The sequence below is a fragment of the Talaromyces proteolyticus genome (genome assembly GCF_021365285.1).
Source record: "Talaromyces proteolyticus strain PMI_201 chromosome Unknown BGW36scaffold_4, whole genome shotgun sequence".
In the NCBI taxonomy this organism is placed as follows: Eukaryota; Fungi; Ascomycota; class Eurotiomycetes; order Eurotiales; family Trichocomaceae; genus Talaromyces; species Talaromyces proteolyticus.
In genome coordinates, this window is record NW_025764280.1 from 2,177,390 (window position 1) to 2,192,002 (window position 14,613).

General features: G+C 48.9%; 6 protein-coding genes across 6 annotated transcripts; 2 read left to right on the forward strand and 4 right to left on the reverse strand.

The window, feature by feature from the left end:
* Positions 1-344: 344 nt before the first annotated feature.
* BGW36DRAFT_447684 (uncharacterized protein) lies at positions 345-2,165 on the reverse strand (the record flags this gene model as incomplete). The annotated part of the gene is made up of 2 exons (XM_046221727.1): positions 345-1,031; positions 1,114-2,165. 2 exons carry the CDS (start codon positions 2,163-2,165, stop codon positions 545-547), a joined length of 1,539 nt encoding a protein of 512 aa, XP_046074566.1. The 3' UTR covers positions 345-544.
* Positions 2,166-3,179: 1,014 nt separating this feature from the next.
* On the reverse strand, positions 3,180-5,264 carry BGW36DRAFT_357501 (putative cytochrome P450; the record flags this gene model as incomplete). Its single annotated transcript, XM_046213882.1, has 10 exons — positions 3,180-3,357; positions 3,415-3,652; positions 3,716-4,004; positions 4,081-4,198; positions 4,262-4,358; positions 4,414-4,497; positions 4,561-4,750; positions 4,834-4,953; positions 5,017-5,091; positions 5,172-5,264. 10 exons carry the CDS (start codon positions 5,262-5,264, stop codon positions 3,180-3,182), a joined length of 1,482 nt encoding a protein of 493 aa, XP_046074567.1.
* Positions 5,265-5,676: 412 nt separating this feature from the next.
* On the reverse strand, positions 5,677-7,167 carry BGW36DRAFT_375145 (putative hydroxybutyrate dehydrogenase). Its single transcript, XM_046215731.1, has 3 exons — positions 6,470-7,167; positions 5,952-6,301; positions 5,677-5,881 (listed from the first exon to the last, which is right to left on the reverse strand). Exons 1-3 carry the CDS (start codon positions 6,903-6,905, stop codon positions 5,840-5,842), a joined length of 828 nt encoding a protein of 275 aa, XP_046074568.1. The 5' UTR covers positions 6,906-7,167; the 3' UTR covers positions 5,677-5,839.
* Positions 7,168-8,148: 981 nt separating this feature from the next.
* BGW36DRAFT_447692 (uncharacterized protein) lies at positions 8,149-10,092 on the reverse strand (the record flags this gene model as incomplete). The annotated part of the gene is made up of 7 exons (XM_046221728.1): positions 8,149-8,623; positions 8,682-9,064; positions 9,127-9,203; positions 9,257-9,293; positions 9,357-9,358; positions 9,445-9,644; positions 10,079-10,092. The coding sequence occupies 7 exons, from the start codon at positions 10,090-10,092 to the stop codon at positions 8,149-8,151; spliced, it is 1,188 nt and encodes a 395-aa protein (XP_046074569.1).
* A 703-nt stretch (positions 10,093-10,795) lies between these two features.
* Positions 10,796-12,313, forward strand: BGW36DRAFT_395863 (putative cytochrome P450; the record flags this gene model as incomplete). The annotated part of the gene is made up of 3 exons (XM_046218093.1): positions 10,796-11,571; positions 11,636-11,903; positions 11,966-12,313. 3 exons carry the CDS (start codon positions 10,796-10,798, stop codon positions 12,311-12,313), a joined length of 1,392 nt encoding a protein of 463 aa, XP_046074570.1.
* A 780-nt stretch (positions 12,314-13,093) lies between these two features.
* BGW36DRAFT_291744 (uncharacterized protein) lies at positions 13,094-14,581 on the forward strand (the record flags this gene model as incomplete). The annotated part of the gene is made up of 2 exons (XM_046210864.1): positions 13,094-14,055; positions 14,122-14,581. 2 exons carry the CDS (start codon positions 13,094-13,096, stop codon positions 14,579-14,581), a joined length of 1,422 nt encoding a protein of 473 aa, XP_046074571.1.
* Between the last annotated feature and the right edge of the window lie 32 nt (positions 14,582-14,613).

Genomic DNA, 14,613 nt, shown 5'->3' on the forward strand with positions numbered 1-14,613 from the left:
AGGCTCTAACCTCCAACCTTTACAGTCTTAGCTGTCAGTCTCCTTCTAACATTGAGATATACTTCTAGAGTTGTTTGACTATATCTATCAATATCTGTACTGTTAAGGTTCACGTTTCGCCGATCCTTGACTGGCCGTGGTCGATTTTGGGGAGAGTGCGTCAGATGTCGGCCTTGGCGGTGATTTCGTAAGTCATGAGCGTAACATATAGAAAAAGCAGTAAATGCCAAGGCCTGGCAGGTGCGGGAGCGGGCACGGGCGGCCAATCAGAGTCGCGAGAAATCCAATTAACCATCAACTGATAGGTCACACCTTCAAATGTATGTGCGAAACGACATCATTGCAACACCCCCCCATCCCTAATTATGAAGTTCTCTACAACTTGCTATGGAGGAATGTTGACGACGAGGATATATAGTCAACCACCCCGAACCATGACAGCGCCGATCATCCGACGGGAAATTCGATGAGCGGCTGTTGAAAATAAATGTCTGTCTTTATTATGATCATGCTCTGCTAACAATATCCAACCAAGCACACCAAGTCAACCCTTGGACAGCTTGAACCCCCCCCGAACCTTCGTCTGGAAGAAGCCAAACGGATCATATTTCGCAGCCACCTCTCGCAATTTTGCTACTTGCGCCGCTCCATAGCTCACAATCGGATCCTGCCACTTCGCGGCATAGTTCATGTACCTGTATCGAACGTTGACACCTTCTTTCTCTGTAATCGCCTCTATCTCCCTCAGCAGTACTTTGGTAGCAGCCTGGACCTCCGCGGATGCGGACGTGTCGGACCAGTAATTTGACAAGAGGCAGAGAACGAGATCGCGCTCGGGGTGGCTATTGGGTGCGAAGCCGAAGCTGTTCTGTGGTGCCGAGGTGGGCGGAACGGGGGGAATGGCCTGGAAGGTGAGGACGGCTAGTAGGGATTCGACGTGAGAGAGCGCGTGGACGGACGTGTTCCAGGCCACGAGGATGGACCGGAGCGCTGGGAGCGAGACTTTGAAGGTAGTTGTTGCATAAACGGCCCTACGCGATCAATTTACCAAGTTCGTATCAATTTGGAACACGGTATCGTTAAAGTCAGATACACACGAGGGACTTAGCATACAGTTGATCAACTGGTTGATACTCAGCCAGCTCCTTAGCGAAATCAGTCGTATTTGAGATGCGCATTGTGTTCGATAATTGCGGTTTAATGGTCGTGAACTCGGCTAGCGCACTAGCATTGACTATAGGCTTGGTATAGAACATATTATTAGAGCTGGTCCTCAAGTTCTCCGCCGCGGTATAGAGGAAGCTCTGCTCGAGTTCCGCATAAGGGTCGAAGTTTTCCGGATATTTAAACTTGGCGAAAGCCAAAATTTGGGCCTCATCGCAATCGTCTGGGTATTCAACTCCACCGCCCCAGTAATCTGGTTGCTGGAAGGAACGAATATCGAAGCGGGTCACGATGCCAAAATTGTTCTGTCCTCCTTTCAGCGCGGCAAAAAGATCGGCGTGGCTGGTCTCATTCGCATTGACAATGGCGCCGGATGCTAGCACAACTTCCGTGTTGACCACATTGTCGCAGGCAAAGCCATGCTCGGGCGAGAAAGTAGAAAGACCACCTGTTATCAAGATGCTCAGGATTTGCTTGACGAAGCAATCTAAAACTAAGATACACGTACCTCCGGTAGTCAGCCCTCCCACACCCACCGTTGCCACTCGTCCTCCCACAGCAGCGAGTCCGTACGTGTCCAGGACCTGGTACACCTCCTGCCATAGTGCACCCGCACCGACAGATGTGATGGATCCACCATTATGCACCTGTACAGCATTGAGCGTTCGCATATCAAGCGTAACTCCCACATTCGCATTGGCGGCGCCGATATTTGGCGAATGGCCGCCCCCTTTTACGGAGAGCAGTGCGGACGGAGAGGCGGCGATGTGGTTGACAACTGTCACCACGTCCGACGCGGAGGCGGGACGGACGATGCATGTTGGGTTCAGACGTTCTTCCACAAAGTAGTAGGACTCGACGGAGCTATTGTAAACGGTGCTGTTGGTGAAAAAGACCTTTCCTGGAAGAAGGGTGGCTAGCGCAGCACAGTCGGTTGCAAAGCCGGCAGTGCAGCATATGGGCAGCAGGGCAAGGCCCAGAACAGAGGGGGCGTTTCGCATGATCCAATGGAGTAGCTCGATCTGAGTCGGGTAGTAGTTTGGATCCTTTACCCAAAGAGCTTTATGCAGCAGTTAAGGGAGAGGGTGATAATCGCTTCATAATATATACATGTCGTCGCGCGATCAGCGAATGGCCAATGATAATATCCCCATTAGTCGTCGAGCATATCGTCACCCATTACAACTGGGACCCCATGCGCATGCATATCACCTACCATCATATGTAGTTGGTCAATTGCAGTGCCCGTTCAGGCGGACCTGGAAGCTGAAAAAGCAACATTGCTCGTTGTATTATTTAGTGCACGCCGTAAGTACGTAGTTGGACTAACCACTCGGCGATTAATCTTTTGAAAATATCTCTGGGATGTCGAAGCTAGTCCCTAGCACATACTCGTTTATTAATACGCGTTGCCTGCTCAGGGTTCTTTCGCTGGACACAGGCGCTATTTTAGTCAATATTACATGGTATGTAAAAACAAGCCATTGTATTACACGGCGTTTCGGGATATAAAATATTGTGGGCCATGCATGTTTGACTAGGATAATATATAACTAGAATATTGATCTACCTAGCCGAGGCTGAGGGCTGTTGGCTGCATGTTGGCCAGCTCACTCGTCCGCTCAGTCAACTAAATGATGCGCGACATGCAAGACTCGGTACGGATCATCAGATCGCAGATCAGCCCTTGACCGGCACATGTATACAGAAGTGGAGGAGAGGGGAAAGCCACTCAGGACAAGTGTGGGGTTGGTATTTGAAACTAAATTCAATTCTACGCCCAGAAGATGATTGGAAATAAGGAATGTTAAGTGGCCATGAACCATGACATTGAGCGACATTAGCAACGTGGATTGTAGTTTGGATAACCCACAGCATGAAGAATAGGTCACAAACTCTACAGAAAAGGACTAGCTGGGACGTGAAGAACGAATTAAAAAAAAGCAAATACTGTATAAAAACCGTCCTCTTTGCAGATGCAAGTTATGGTGTTTGTACAGGTTGTGCTCCGTTACTTAACCCGTTAATTCGGACCGACGACGTAGTAGCACGCGTGTAGAGTTGTATGGGATGCTGAACGACTCCCACGTCCAATGCCGACGAGACCTCTTTGCGTCCAACTCAATTTCATAGTCAACGAGCAATGTCGCGACTACCAACTTCAGGACCAAACTGGCATGATGTCGACCGGGACTGGAAAGGGCGTCAGCTCTACAAACAAAGAAAAGAGAAATTCGAGACATAACGTACCATGCCAACGATCCAAGACCCCAAATCAAGTAGTTCTCAGAGACATCGGTGAATCGATTAGCTCGATCATGGCATTGGCCATTCGTAAAGCGGCGAGCGTCAAACGTCTCCGGCGCCGGGTAAACCTGGGGATTATGAGAAGCAGCGTACGAGTCGGCACAGATAGTGGCCCCGGCCGGAATTTGGGCATATCCATCGGAGAAGGTGTAGTCTTCTAGAGCCTTCCGACGAATTGCGACTGTGAGACGAGTCACGGAGAGTTAGTGTTGAAGAAGTTGGAAAAGAGTTGATATTCACTTACTCTTGTCCAAGGAATTGAGCCTCGCAGTCTCTCGCATAAAACCATCCAGCAGAGGCAGCTGGTTTAGCTTGGTGAAACCGTCAAGTGCCCCATTTTGCATCACCTCATCTCGCAGAATCGACTGCCATTCGGGACGGATGCAGAGCTCATACATGATATGGTAAAGATTCACCCATGGCTGGTGAGATGCCGCAAGCCAGAGGCCAAGAATTGACTGGGAAAGAGTGAATGGGCTCCAGTAGTCACGGTTAGGAAGGGATTGTTCGATCAGGTCATAGAAGATGGTCGACTAAGAGGTGGGTTAGCAAGTCACATCACACCCGTCACAATGACCCAAAGCTTGGCATGTCCTCGGTCTATCGTACCTCTTTGATGCCCTTCGGCTCGTCCCAACTGTCGACCCCCTGATCAATGATGGGCATAAGATAGTTCTGAATTTTGTGCATCTCCCGACCTCCTCGCGTCATGATATTATGTACCAACCTAGTTAGTGTCGATAAATTCGTCAATCAATGCTAACCTGGGGTAGCACACGGGTAGACATACGACGTTAAGAAAGAAGGAGTGAACTGAAAAGCGCCCATGCAAGCAATGGTCTGGTTCGGATGTCGTAGAAGGGCCTCGGCTAAGTCAGGATTGGACCCTGGAAAGTATCAGATCTTACCACCGGCATCGCATTGGGGGTAGAAAATGCGAACCAAGGTTTTCTCCAAAGAACATAACACCCATCAGTCTTGATGAGAGGACCTTGGCCGTGGAGGCGAGGGGAATCAAAATGGACCCTGGATATTGTATCAGCATGGACTAGTATGATTCATTGTCCCAGGCATGGAAGAGAGACCGACGTGAATCTGGGATGGCCAAAACTTCCAGCTCTCCATCGAGAAAGGACAGAAGTCGTTTTTGTAGCACTGGATACAACCGTACAAGTTGACTCGGCCCATTGACGTTGAGTACCCTCCCAAATAACCGTGATTTGATAATATTGAGCTCGTTGTGGTCGAACTTGTTCATGGTATGTTTGAAGCCGAACATCTAACAATGGGTTTGGCTCACTTAGTATCTTCCAACCGTGTTCCTCCACATAGTCTTAGCTCCGAGGAGGGGCATCTTCTTACATCTGCGTACACCGCTCTCTGAGATAACACAGGCGTGTCGCTCAATTCCAGCAGTCTCTTTTTGTCTCCGGCAATGATGATCGGCGGCGTGCCCCATGGTTTGTAGTACCTGCCATTGCTCTTCCCATCAGGTGGTCAGTGATGTCCCACCCCCGCCACACGCGCAGAGGAGGGGTGACATACAAAATCGTGAATTACGGATCTCAATTTTGAAACTAACGATGCGACAGATACAGTGAATTTGGAGATGTTCGAGCTCTAGAAGGTGTTCAATCAGTTTCATCATCAATTCCTTCCAGGATCACTCAACCAATCGTGCATTGGGAACATGTTCATACCTTCAGAGCAAAGAAGAGCTCAGACAGAACCAGTCCTATGGCAGCGAGCCAAAACAGCCAGGTTGAAAGATTGTCAAGGTCCATGATAGCCATTGTATTGAAGCTAAGGTCTCAAGTTGAAAGGCATGTATACGCTGCCACAAAGTGTGTCGTTATGTATAAGTATAGATGAATTACCCTTTCCCTCTCTGTTTATTTTATTGTCGACAGTGTTCGCCGCTACGACGATGAGTAGTTTGTCTGACTGGCTTGATAGCGCGAATTGGGCTATCTACATGTATCACGTCAACCATCGTTAAGACATGCTAACACGGTGGGTTTAGATTGATCCGTCCGGATAACAACGCTCGACCCAGGCGCCTTGCTAGAGCGGCTAATTAATAAGCTCTCCATCTATAGACCGTTAATGATACCGCCCCCATCACTAACCAAGCGTGACACTGAGGGGGCTTGCTTATGCATTACGGTATTAAGGTATCGCCAATAGACTTACTAGCTCCGGGGCTATGCTATCAATAAAATAGGTATTGTCCAGAGCTTTAACGCCGAGGAGTATCTAGAGACTATATTAGATCAAGTAGTCCGAAGACTAGCCAATGAATTCTAGATTTTGTTGGTTTCCTTCTGCAAACTACCCCTGTACTTGTACCTCCAACGATATACAGTGTTTACATCTTATCCAGCCCAGTACCCTTGACGAGACCACTGTCCTGAAATAATGAAAGAATCATTAGCTGAAAGCTGTAACCCGCATCTGTATGTCAGAAATTGACCACCCACCATGAAGGATGTTGGCAGGTAGTTGGAGCCAAATTTGACAGCACTGGCATTATCACCACACCAGAATTTACCAGTGGCGCCCGTGGTAATCTTAGTGACGACTTGATCGCTATAGGTCATCAGGTCCATCCGGGTCGAGCCATCGATGCCCTGCGCCCGAGATGCAATGGTGTCCTCGATTGAGTGGTATGAGGAATCGGCGGGCAATTTGAAATCTCCAAAATAGGTTTGACCCTGCGTTTTCACAGCTCCCGTCACGACGGACAAGACGCCAACATTGAAAGGCCTAAGCTCCAGACGAAGGGTCTCGGCGATAATCTCGATGGATCGCTTAGAGGCAGCGTAGCTTCCTGCGAAGATGTGCGCGGTTAGTCTTCAGAACAAACATGTACAGTTCCGCTTGCGGGTCTGGGCACGTCGAAGCATCCTTGCAATGAAAGGCAGACGATGGGAGGCAACCATGACAAAAGTAGGTTGGTCTGATATACTATCCACTGAGCCAATGGGAGCCTACTTACCCATCCATGGAACATTGATATAGCCCGAAATGGAGGTGATGAAAACAATCTGGCCCTTGGCTTTGATGAGTAATGGTGCAAAGGCCTGGGTGACTGCCACTGGTCCCCAAACATTAGTGTCGAAAATAGCGCGGGTGGCGTTCAGGTCTTCGTCCAGAATGGGCATGAAATGGTTGCGGCCTGCATTGTTGATGAGGTAGTCCAGGGTGCCTCCCGTTTGATCGCTGACCACCTTGGCAGCTGCAGCAATCTGATCAGTTTCCTTCACGTCTAGCGTCAGGAGGGTGACATTTGGGAGGCCTTGCAGCTTGGACATCTTCCTGATGTCACGCGTGGTGGCAAAGACGCGGTAGCCTCGTTGCTGGAAGGTCAGCGCGAGCCCGTAGCCAATGCCATCGTCACTGCACCCGGTAATGAGAACGGACTGTTCCGGCATGACGAGCAGAGAACACTGGGGTCGAATAGAGACGAGTGAAGAAGAGACAAAAGAACCAGACTATAGTGTTTGGTAGAACGAACGAAAGGGCGGCTTAGTATGATGGGAAGAAGGATCAGAAATTTAACTAGTAGAAAGGAGGGCGTTTCTGATAAATTATAACACGCATCACCGCTGGATGGTTGATTTAGAGGGCTAATATTGGAGTGTGAAGTGTAAGGCTACCCATGAGCGGATGTGCTGGCCATTATCGAGATTGTGGCAATGGGAGGGGAAATGATCAAAAAAGACGAGGCTGGCCCTCATTCGATCGCCAATCAATAGCTGCGGCGGGGATAAGCAATGACAGGGTCCAATTTTCTTTGTCCGCCTAGGTGTAGCTCCATTTCCCTTTCTGTAATAACCTCACTGGCTCATCGTTCATATGCCTATGCTTATATTGCACAGTAATATTACGTTGGAGATGTTGTGCTGAGCTTCTTCTTGGCCCCAGCAGGGGCAGGGATCACGCGTCGGAATATTGAGGAATGCGATTACGACTCATTCGTATACATTCCAGAATGTCTGGAGCTAGCCAGGGTACAGCTCAATGGGTGTCTCAAAAGTGTTGGCTGGGCGTTAACTAAAATTTAGTGGCTAGGTGTCAAGGTTATACAAATAAAATTTGGTAATTTGTTTTTACTTAAAAGAAAATCAAAAAATAATTTCTAAAGATTTATATAGGGAGCCAGGGAACAAGGAGGTAATTATTTACGCTGTTACCGCACTAACCCTAAAAACCCTAAAAGGGAAGTTGTTTGTACTGATACCCGTTTACCGTTTTCGCACTAAAGTTTTATTGACACCCGCCGAGCGATCCGAGACACCCCGGAGCTAGCAATTCCTGATAGATCAGCTCTATAGTATTAGTTCCTTCGGCTCAACGAATGATTCGAATCAATACCTTGCTGGTCTCTTACGGCGGACTAGTGAGGGCTTGCAGCTGTTAGCTGTAAATAATTTGATCCCTGCCTTGTATCTCCGGCATTAGCGCATTAGAAAGGGTGGTGGCATTACAGTGGTGTATTGCATGACTCCAAGCCTGCCTTGCATTCCAATTCACGGTTCATAGTAAGAAACCGGAGATCGGACTGCGGAAAGCAACGCCAAAAAAAAAGGTAAAAAAATTAGAGTAATTACCTATGCTATACTCGTACAAGACATGGTGGACACTAATGGCACACAACATGCGACTACTAACTGATTAAACGGCATTTGCATCGTACTGAATGCCCTGGTCGATCCCGTACTGCAAGCGGATCCCATCATCAACCAGGCCATGTGGCCGTGGCTCCGCCCGGATCACCGTGCGCACGGGCTGTTCCCCGTCCAAGGTCGCCGTGCTGTGGGGAGCATCTTCCACTCGCCTGTACTGGGACTTGTCCGGTATGGGACGCAGCGGCCATTGGTCAGACGATTCATGGGAGAGATCGGCATTAATGCGTTTACTCGACCCAAGCTGGGACGAGTGCGGAATGATCCGCGAGAAGAGCCGGCTCAAGGAACCGCCTTTGGTGCGGAAAAAGAGGGCCATGGATGGCATGCAGCTCGCTGTGATTCCGACACACATTTCGACCAGGCACATGGTGAGTACAGGGAGCGTATAATAGCTGAAATCATCGGTGTGATGGTCTAGCTTGTTCTTGAAGTAGATGCTGAGAGACGACGCGACACAGGCTCTAGGAGAGCATTAATAAATCACGATTATGTGAGAGGAGGAGAGTGAAGAGAACATACACCAAACCGGTCCCAAAGATAGCCAGAACGCCCACTTTTTTCTTCCGACTCATCTGTAATCCCCAGATAGGGAACATGGGGAGGATCAAAATGTACAGGTCCAGGGCGAGACTGCCAGACGCAATGGGGATGGTCATCGTTAAGGCCTTTGCGTATCGTGGCGAGGTAAATGACTCCTGCCAGGTCTGCCCCGGCGCGGGGCTGGTAAAATAGAGAGTAGCGATGATGATGGCGATGTAAAATCCCCAGGTCACAAAGAGTCCGGAGTAGACGGCATAGCGATGCCATCTGATACTTTGAAACATCGTGAGGTACATCAGGAAGAAGGTGGTCTTTGCAAAGCCCCATACGATTGATGTCACCCAGTTCGAAAAGTACCCCGACTAAACTGTCAAGTCAGTATATGCACCGCTGTAGTCATGAAATCGATCGTGTTCGCTCTTACAATGATAAAAGCGTCGCTTGAAACATGAGCGACTGAGAGATCGTACATGTGTGTCCCATACTTTCCTTTCACGACGGCTATTTATCACGGTCCATTAGAGGAGTCGAACGGAGATAATAGGGTCGATTACCGATAATACAGATCACAAAATAAAATATCGCGCCGATCTTATATGCAAAGTTCATGAGCAGGCCACAATAAACGTATAGCGGAATTTCTCAGAAACTCACCACTGCAACCAGTCGTGTCCCTGGGAATTGACACTCGATTAGCTTTCTTCTTTGAACGAGGGCGGGTGGATTGGGAAATATCACTTACAGTCCTCCGGTGCGGTTTTCCGTCTGATAAAAATTCTTGTGTACAAACTCAACCCCGCCGTGAGGAGCATCAGGGCCATCATGATACTCCCGACGATAACTAGAATATTGCCATCCGCTGGTGGATCTACAAGGTTGGGCACCACGCCCGGCGGCGGGACTCCCGCAGGTGTGGTTGCCATCTGCTCGGGGGTCAACGAGCTGGCCATTAGTAGTTACAGAGTGGAACTAATTTGCAACGTCCTTGCCGACCGTGAATGTGCGGAATCTTAGGCTTTTGAATTAATTCAAAGAGGTTATTGACAATTTCCACCACTACCATGCTCCGAGAGAAGATGATTCGGCACAAAGTAAGCATTAGCCAGATCAGATCGTGGACCTTTCGCAGAAATGCGCCAGGAATCATAACGAACGCTGATTTGACAGTGCTGGGAGAGGGGACAATTCTGTCAAGGGTGGCTGATAAATGGGGATAGGGCCAAAAAATCCATCCCGAATCAAATAGTCCTCGTATATAGACGACTGACTGGCAAGGGTGTGAATATTACCCCGGCATTTCAAATGCTTTAGTTATGCAGCCTGATAGCGTCTTGGCACCTTGGTAAGTAATAATACCGTTGCTTGTGCGCTAACACTGCAGGAATGCCATGCCTGCTGCTCTATTATACCTGAGCTGAGAGCGAAACATCCTCAAACAGTATTTTATCGGACTATGATTGCCGCCAACACTAGTCGGAATACGCTACCAATACATTCTAGGCTCCTCTGTCCACGCTCGTCACATACTATCCAGCAGCAGCCTTATGCTCTTAAGGGATTTGTCCTTTATAACCTGGCTCGTTGTATTAAAAGGGGGTTGACTTCTATCATAGAAGATACTCAGCTCACTAGAGACACTGTCCTATGTAGACACACTCATGATGTCGCTCGAAAAAATAATCAGCAATATGTCTTCTACGTTCCCACCCTTGCTCGCTCGGACCACCGAATATCTTCAGAGTCCATTTTTCTCGGCTTTCCTTGTAGCGAGCGGACTCCTACTATGCTGGAGAATTTGGCGTTTCTCAATCCAGCCCATGCTCTACCCGAATGATCCAAAAGAGCTACCCTACTGGATCCCCTGTAAGAAATCCCGAATTCTCCAATAGAGGAAGTCCCGATTCCCACAGGAGCCCTAGATAGACTGACTCAGAGCTCATTATTACCAAGGACTATAGTCGTCGGTATGGTTGGTCCAGGAATTCCAACCTCTCTATAACGAATATCTAACATAGCCCTATCCCAGGACATGCCATTTCTTTCCTTTTTGACTTCAATGGATCATTGGACAATGCCATGTGGGTTCCCTACCGATGGCGGTTGCATCTCAGCTAACCCAGTTCTCTAGCAAAAAGAAAGGGAGCTCTAAGGAACCGTTCGGAATCACTATGGCGGGTAAATCCATTTACTTGCTCACCAACCCGAAAGATGTAGCGGAGGTCTATCGCCACGAGGATACCCTGTCCAGAGACATGGTGGTAAAGGATTTGTATTCACGCACTGGAATCTCGATGGCAAAGGTCGAGCGACTCTTGGTTGCCAATTCAGAATCGCCGCATAACAAGGGACTGCCGCGTCCTCTCCACTATGTTGATATTGCGATGGAATATTTTCGTCGGGAGCTGTCACCGGGGGAGCCGCTTGATCGCTTTGTTGACGAGGCCGCTCTTCCAGCAATTCTAAAGGCATTCGATTTTGGTCGTACCCACGCCCATTCGGCAATTCTGCACAACAATGGCGACTCTCTCGTGGTCTCGTTGGAGCATCTTTGTATTGAAGCTCTTATCAATGGCGTGATAGACACCTACTACGGTCCCAGTCTCCGGAAAGTGAATCCCGATTTCGTGCACTCCTTTATGATGTGGGAGCGGGTGAACTGGAAGTACATCTTCCAGCTGCCGGGCTTCCTCAGTAAGGATATGTTGGATGCAAAAAGTGACTTGGTCGATACATTTGTCACTTACTTCGAAATGGACCGTGCCGAACGGGGTTGCGGTAACTTCTTTGTAGACTCCGTGGAAGATACGCTTCGGGAGGCAGGAATGGGAAATGAGGAGGTTGGAAGAATATTCTTCCTGCACTCTTGGGCGTACGACTTCACTTCTTCGTTTTTCTGGCCCACCTGGATGTTTGATAGCTGACTCACTTTGTAGGATTCTAGGCAACATGCAGAAGGCCGCCTTCTGGATCATTGCACATCTGATGTACGACCCGAACTTACTTGAAGCAATCCGCGCCGAGATTCTCCCGGCCGTAGAAGGGGGAGAGGTCAATCACCAGTATCTTGTCAAAGACTGCCCGTTGCTTGACTCGCTTTATGCAGACATTCTTCGCGCTACAATGAGCAGTCCTATGGTGCGCGACGTAATGGAAACCACCACGATAGCAGGAAAGAAGCTGCGGAAGGGAAACCGGATCATGGTAAGCAATATCCACCCAGTAGTTCTTCCAAGATTGCCAATAATATGCGTCTCTATATGCAGATATCATATCGTCAGCTGCATCTGAACACTGATGTTTGGGGAACAACTCCCGAATTGGTGCAGCCTGATCGATTTTTGCGGGATAAAAGCCTCAAGACAAACAATAGCTACCGACCATGGGGAGGCGGCAGCACGCTCTGTCCGGGTAGATTTTTTGCAAAGAAGGCAATATTTACCTTTGTCGCCGTGTTGCTGGGTCGTTACCCGACTATTCGCATCGACGAAGTGACGGTGGGAGGCAAAAAAGGAGGCAGTAAACCAGCATTCCCGCGTGCAGATTTCTCTAAGCCAATCCCGGGAATTGTGCCCCCGATTATGGGTGATGATATCAGGTTGGTGCTTCGTTAAGCGATTGCCAGTGAGCAAAGAATGCGGGGCCCTGCAATACTGGTCACTGGCGACGAAGCCAGAAAATTCTCCGTAGAGGATAGAGTCTTTGTGTTAGCCTAAATAACCACTAGAAATGCCATTACCCTATGGGCAAACCGCTTTTGGGATAGTGGTTAAGTGCCTAACCCTTTGCATACAGTCTAGCTCAGGCCGTACACCAAAGATAAAGGTGCCTCCCCTTTCATAGGAATAGGTTCGCGTCAATTGCACTAACTTTTAGTCTTATTTTCAAACTCCTGTCCTAGTGTTGTATAATAATACAAGGTCGTATTCGCGGGATCATGCCTGGCCCTCCCGCTTCTTAGAGCGACGCCCGTCAGCACGATAGCCATACGGACTGTCCCGGATAGGTTCAACTATCCATACTTGCGCCCGACCGAGCACTACGAATCATAACTATGACAAGGTACAAAAAAACAATGGGATTTAATTCGACCACCAGGGGGAATTCATGCGTGCTGAAAACGTGGCATGGCAGGGGTCTGTCTCAGTTCCTAACCATTCTAGAAAATGGCCAAAATATTGATCGGTCAGGTCTGCTGAGCGGCCAAGCTTCGGACCGATCCATTGGAAATTATTTAAGAACAGGATTCCCTGTAGTTACTGATGACCGACCCGTTTATCTTCTGTCTTCAAGCTCGACTTCTACCTTGGCTAGGAGTAGCTGGGTTCAATTGAGTCCCTGTCAAGATGGGCGCCAGTACGTTCTTTATCGTTGTTTCCTTTTCCACCTTCGGGATGGTTTATTCCCTGGCATTGGCCAACGCAATGGCTTGCGGAGCTCTATCCATTCTCATGCCAAAGAAGGTCTTCTACTCCAACTCGACCAGTTACACAGCGGCTCTTGAGTCCTACTTCAGCCTCCAAGAACAGGAAGTGCAGCCCGAGTGTGTAGTCATTCCGCAGGGCGCCCATGATGTTTCTGAAGTTGTTGAAACGTTGGCGGCATTTGCTTGGATTGGAGCTCAGTTTGCCGTCCGAGGGGGTGGCCACACCAGCTATGCTGGGGCGGCCAATCTCCAGGGTGGTGTCACCATAGATCTGAGCTCTCTCAATGAGGTGACTGTCAGCGCTGACAAGTCCACCGTTGACCTTGGACCTGGAGGGAAGTGGGGTGCGGTTTTCGACGTACTAGATCCTTTGCAGATTACAGTCCCTGGTGGCCGAGACTCAGATGTCGGGGTCGGAGGATACATTCTCGGAGGTGGAATGAGTTATATTGGCCCCCTCGTCGGCTGGTCTTGTGACAGCGTGGTGGAATATGAGGTAGTCCTGGCGAGCGGCAAGATAGTGAATGTCAACAAAAATTCATATCCTGATCTGTTCCTGGCTCTTAAGGGTGGAGGCAACAATTTTGGTATCGTCACCCGCTTCACGCTCAAGACATTCCCTCTGGGCAATTTCTGGGGCGGCTTCCTGGCCTACCCGGTAACCGCTGTTGACCAGCAGATTAATGCTCTATCGAAATTCCTGGGAACCGAGCCTTTTGACCCTCACGCAGCCATGATCCAGAGCTGGGGGCACACCTCGGGGATGACCACTATCAGCGACGGAGTATACTACACCAAGGACGTGCAATCAACGCCAGCTATATTCCAGGACTATGTTGATAAGAGTACCATGCTAATGGGTAGCTTGCGCACGTCGAACATGTCCAGCTTTGTGGCGGAGACTGATTCGTACCAGTCATACAATATGAGGTTAGTATTGCCATGTTGGTACTTCCATCTCTGGTTAGAAATCAAATCGACTAACGTATTGTCCAGACAAGGATACTACACAACGTCCTTCCTGCACACCCCTTCAATATATAGTACTATCTACGACATCTTTAACAGCTCTCTAGCTTCAATAACGAAGGTCCAGGAAATAAACTGGTATCTCACCATCCAAGCCACTCCAGCTCTCAACGGCACCAACAGTTTAGGCCTCAAACCCGCCAGCGCACGCCTCGTCAACGTTCTCCTCACGACATGTTGGTCTAGCGTTTCTGATGATGCGACAGTGGCCACTACCGCCAAAAACCTCATTTCGTCCATTGAAAATGCGACTCGTACGGAGGGTGTTTACCAAGCCTACAAGTACTACAATTATGCCGACAATTCCCAAAAAGTGATCAGTGGATACGGCTCGGCCAGTGTGGCAAAGCTTCAGGCGGCTAGTAAGAAGTATGATGTCTATGGTTTGTTCCAGAACAGTGTTCCAGGTGGCTTTAAATTGTGGTGATTTTATGTGGTGGGGACCGAAGATGGTGGATT

Excerpts from the sequence above, each read along its gene's own strand:
- BGW36DRAFT_375145 (XM_046215731.1), bottom strand. The coding sequence starts at position 6,905 with ATGCCGGAACAGTCCGTTCTCATTACCGGGTGCAGTGACGATGGCATT. Across the intron at positions 6,302-6,469 it reads TATCAATGTTCCATGGATGG|GAAGCTACGCTGCCTCTAAG; the intron begins GTAAGTAGGCTC and ends ACATCTTCGCAG. Across the intron at positions 5,882-5,951 it reads ACCTGCCAACATCCTTCATG|GACAGTGGTCTCGTCAAGGG; the intron begins GTGGGTGGTCAA and ends TCATTATTTCAG.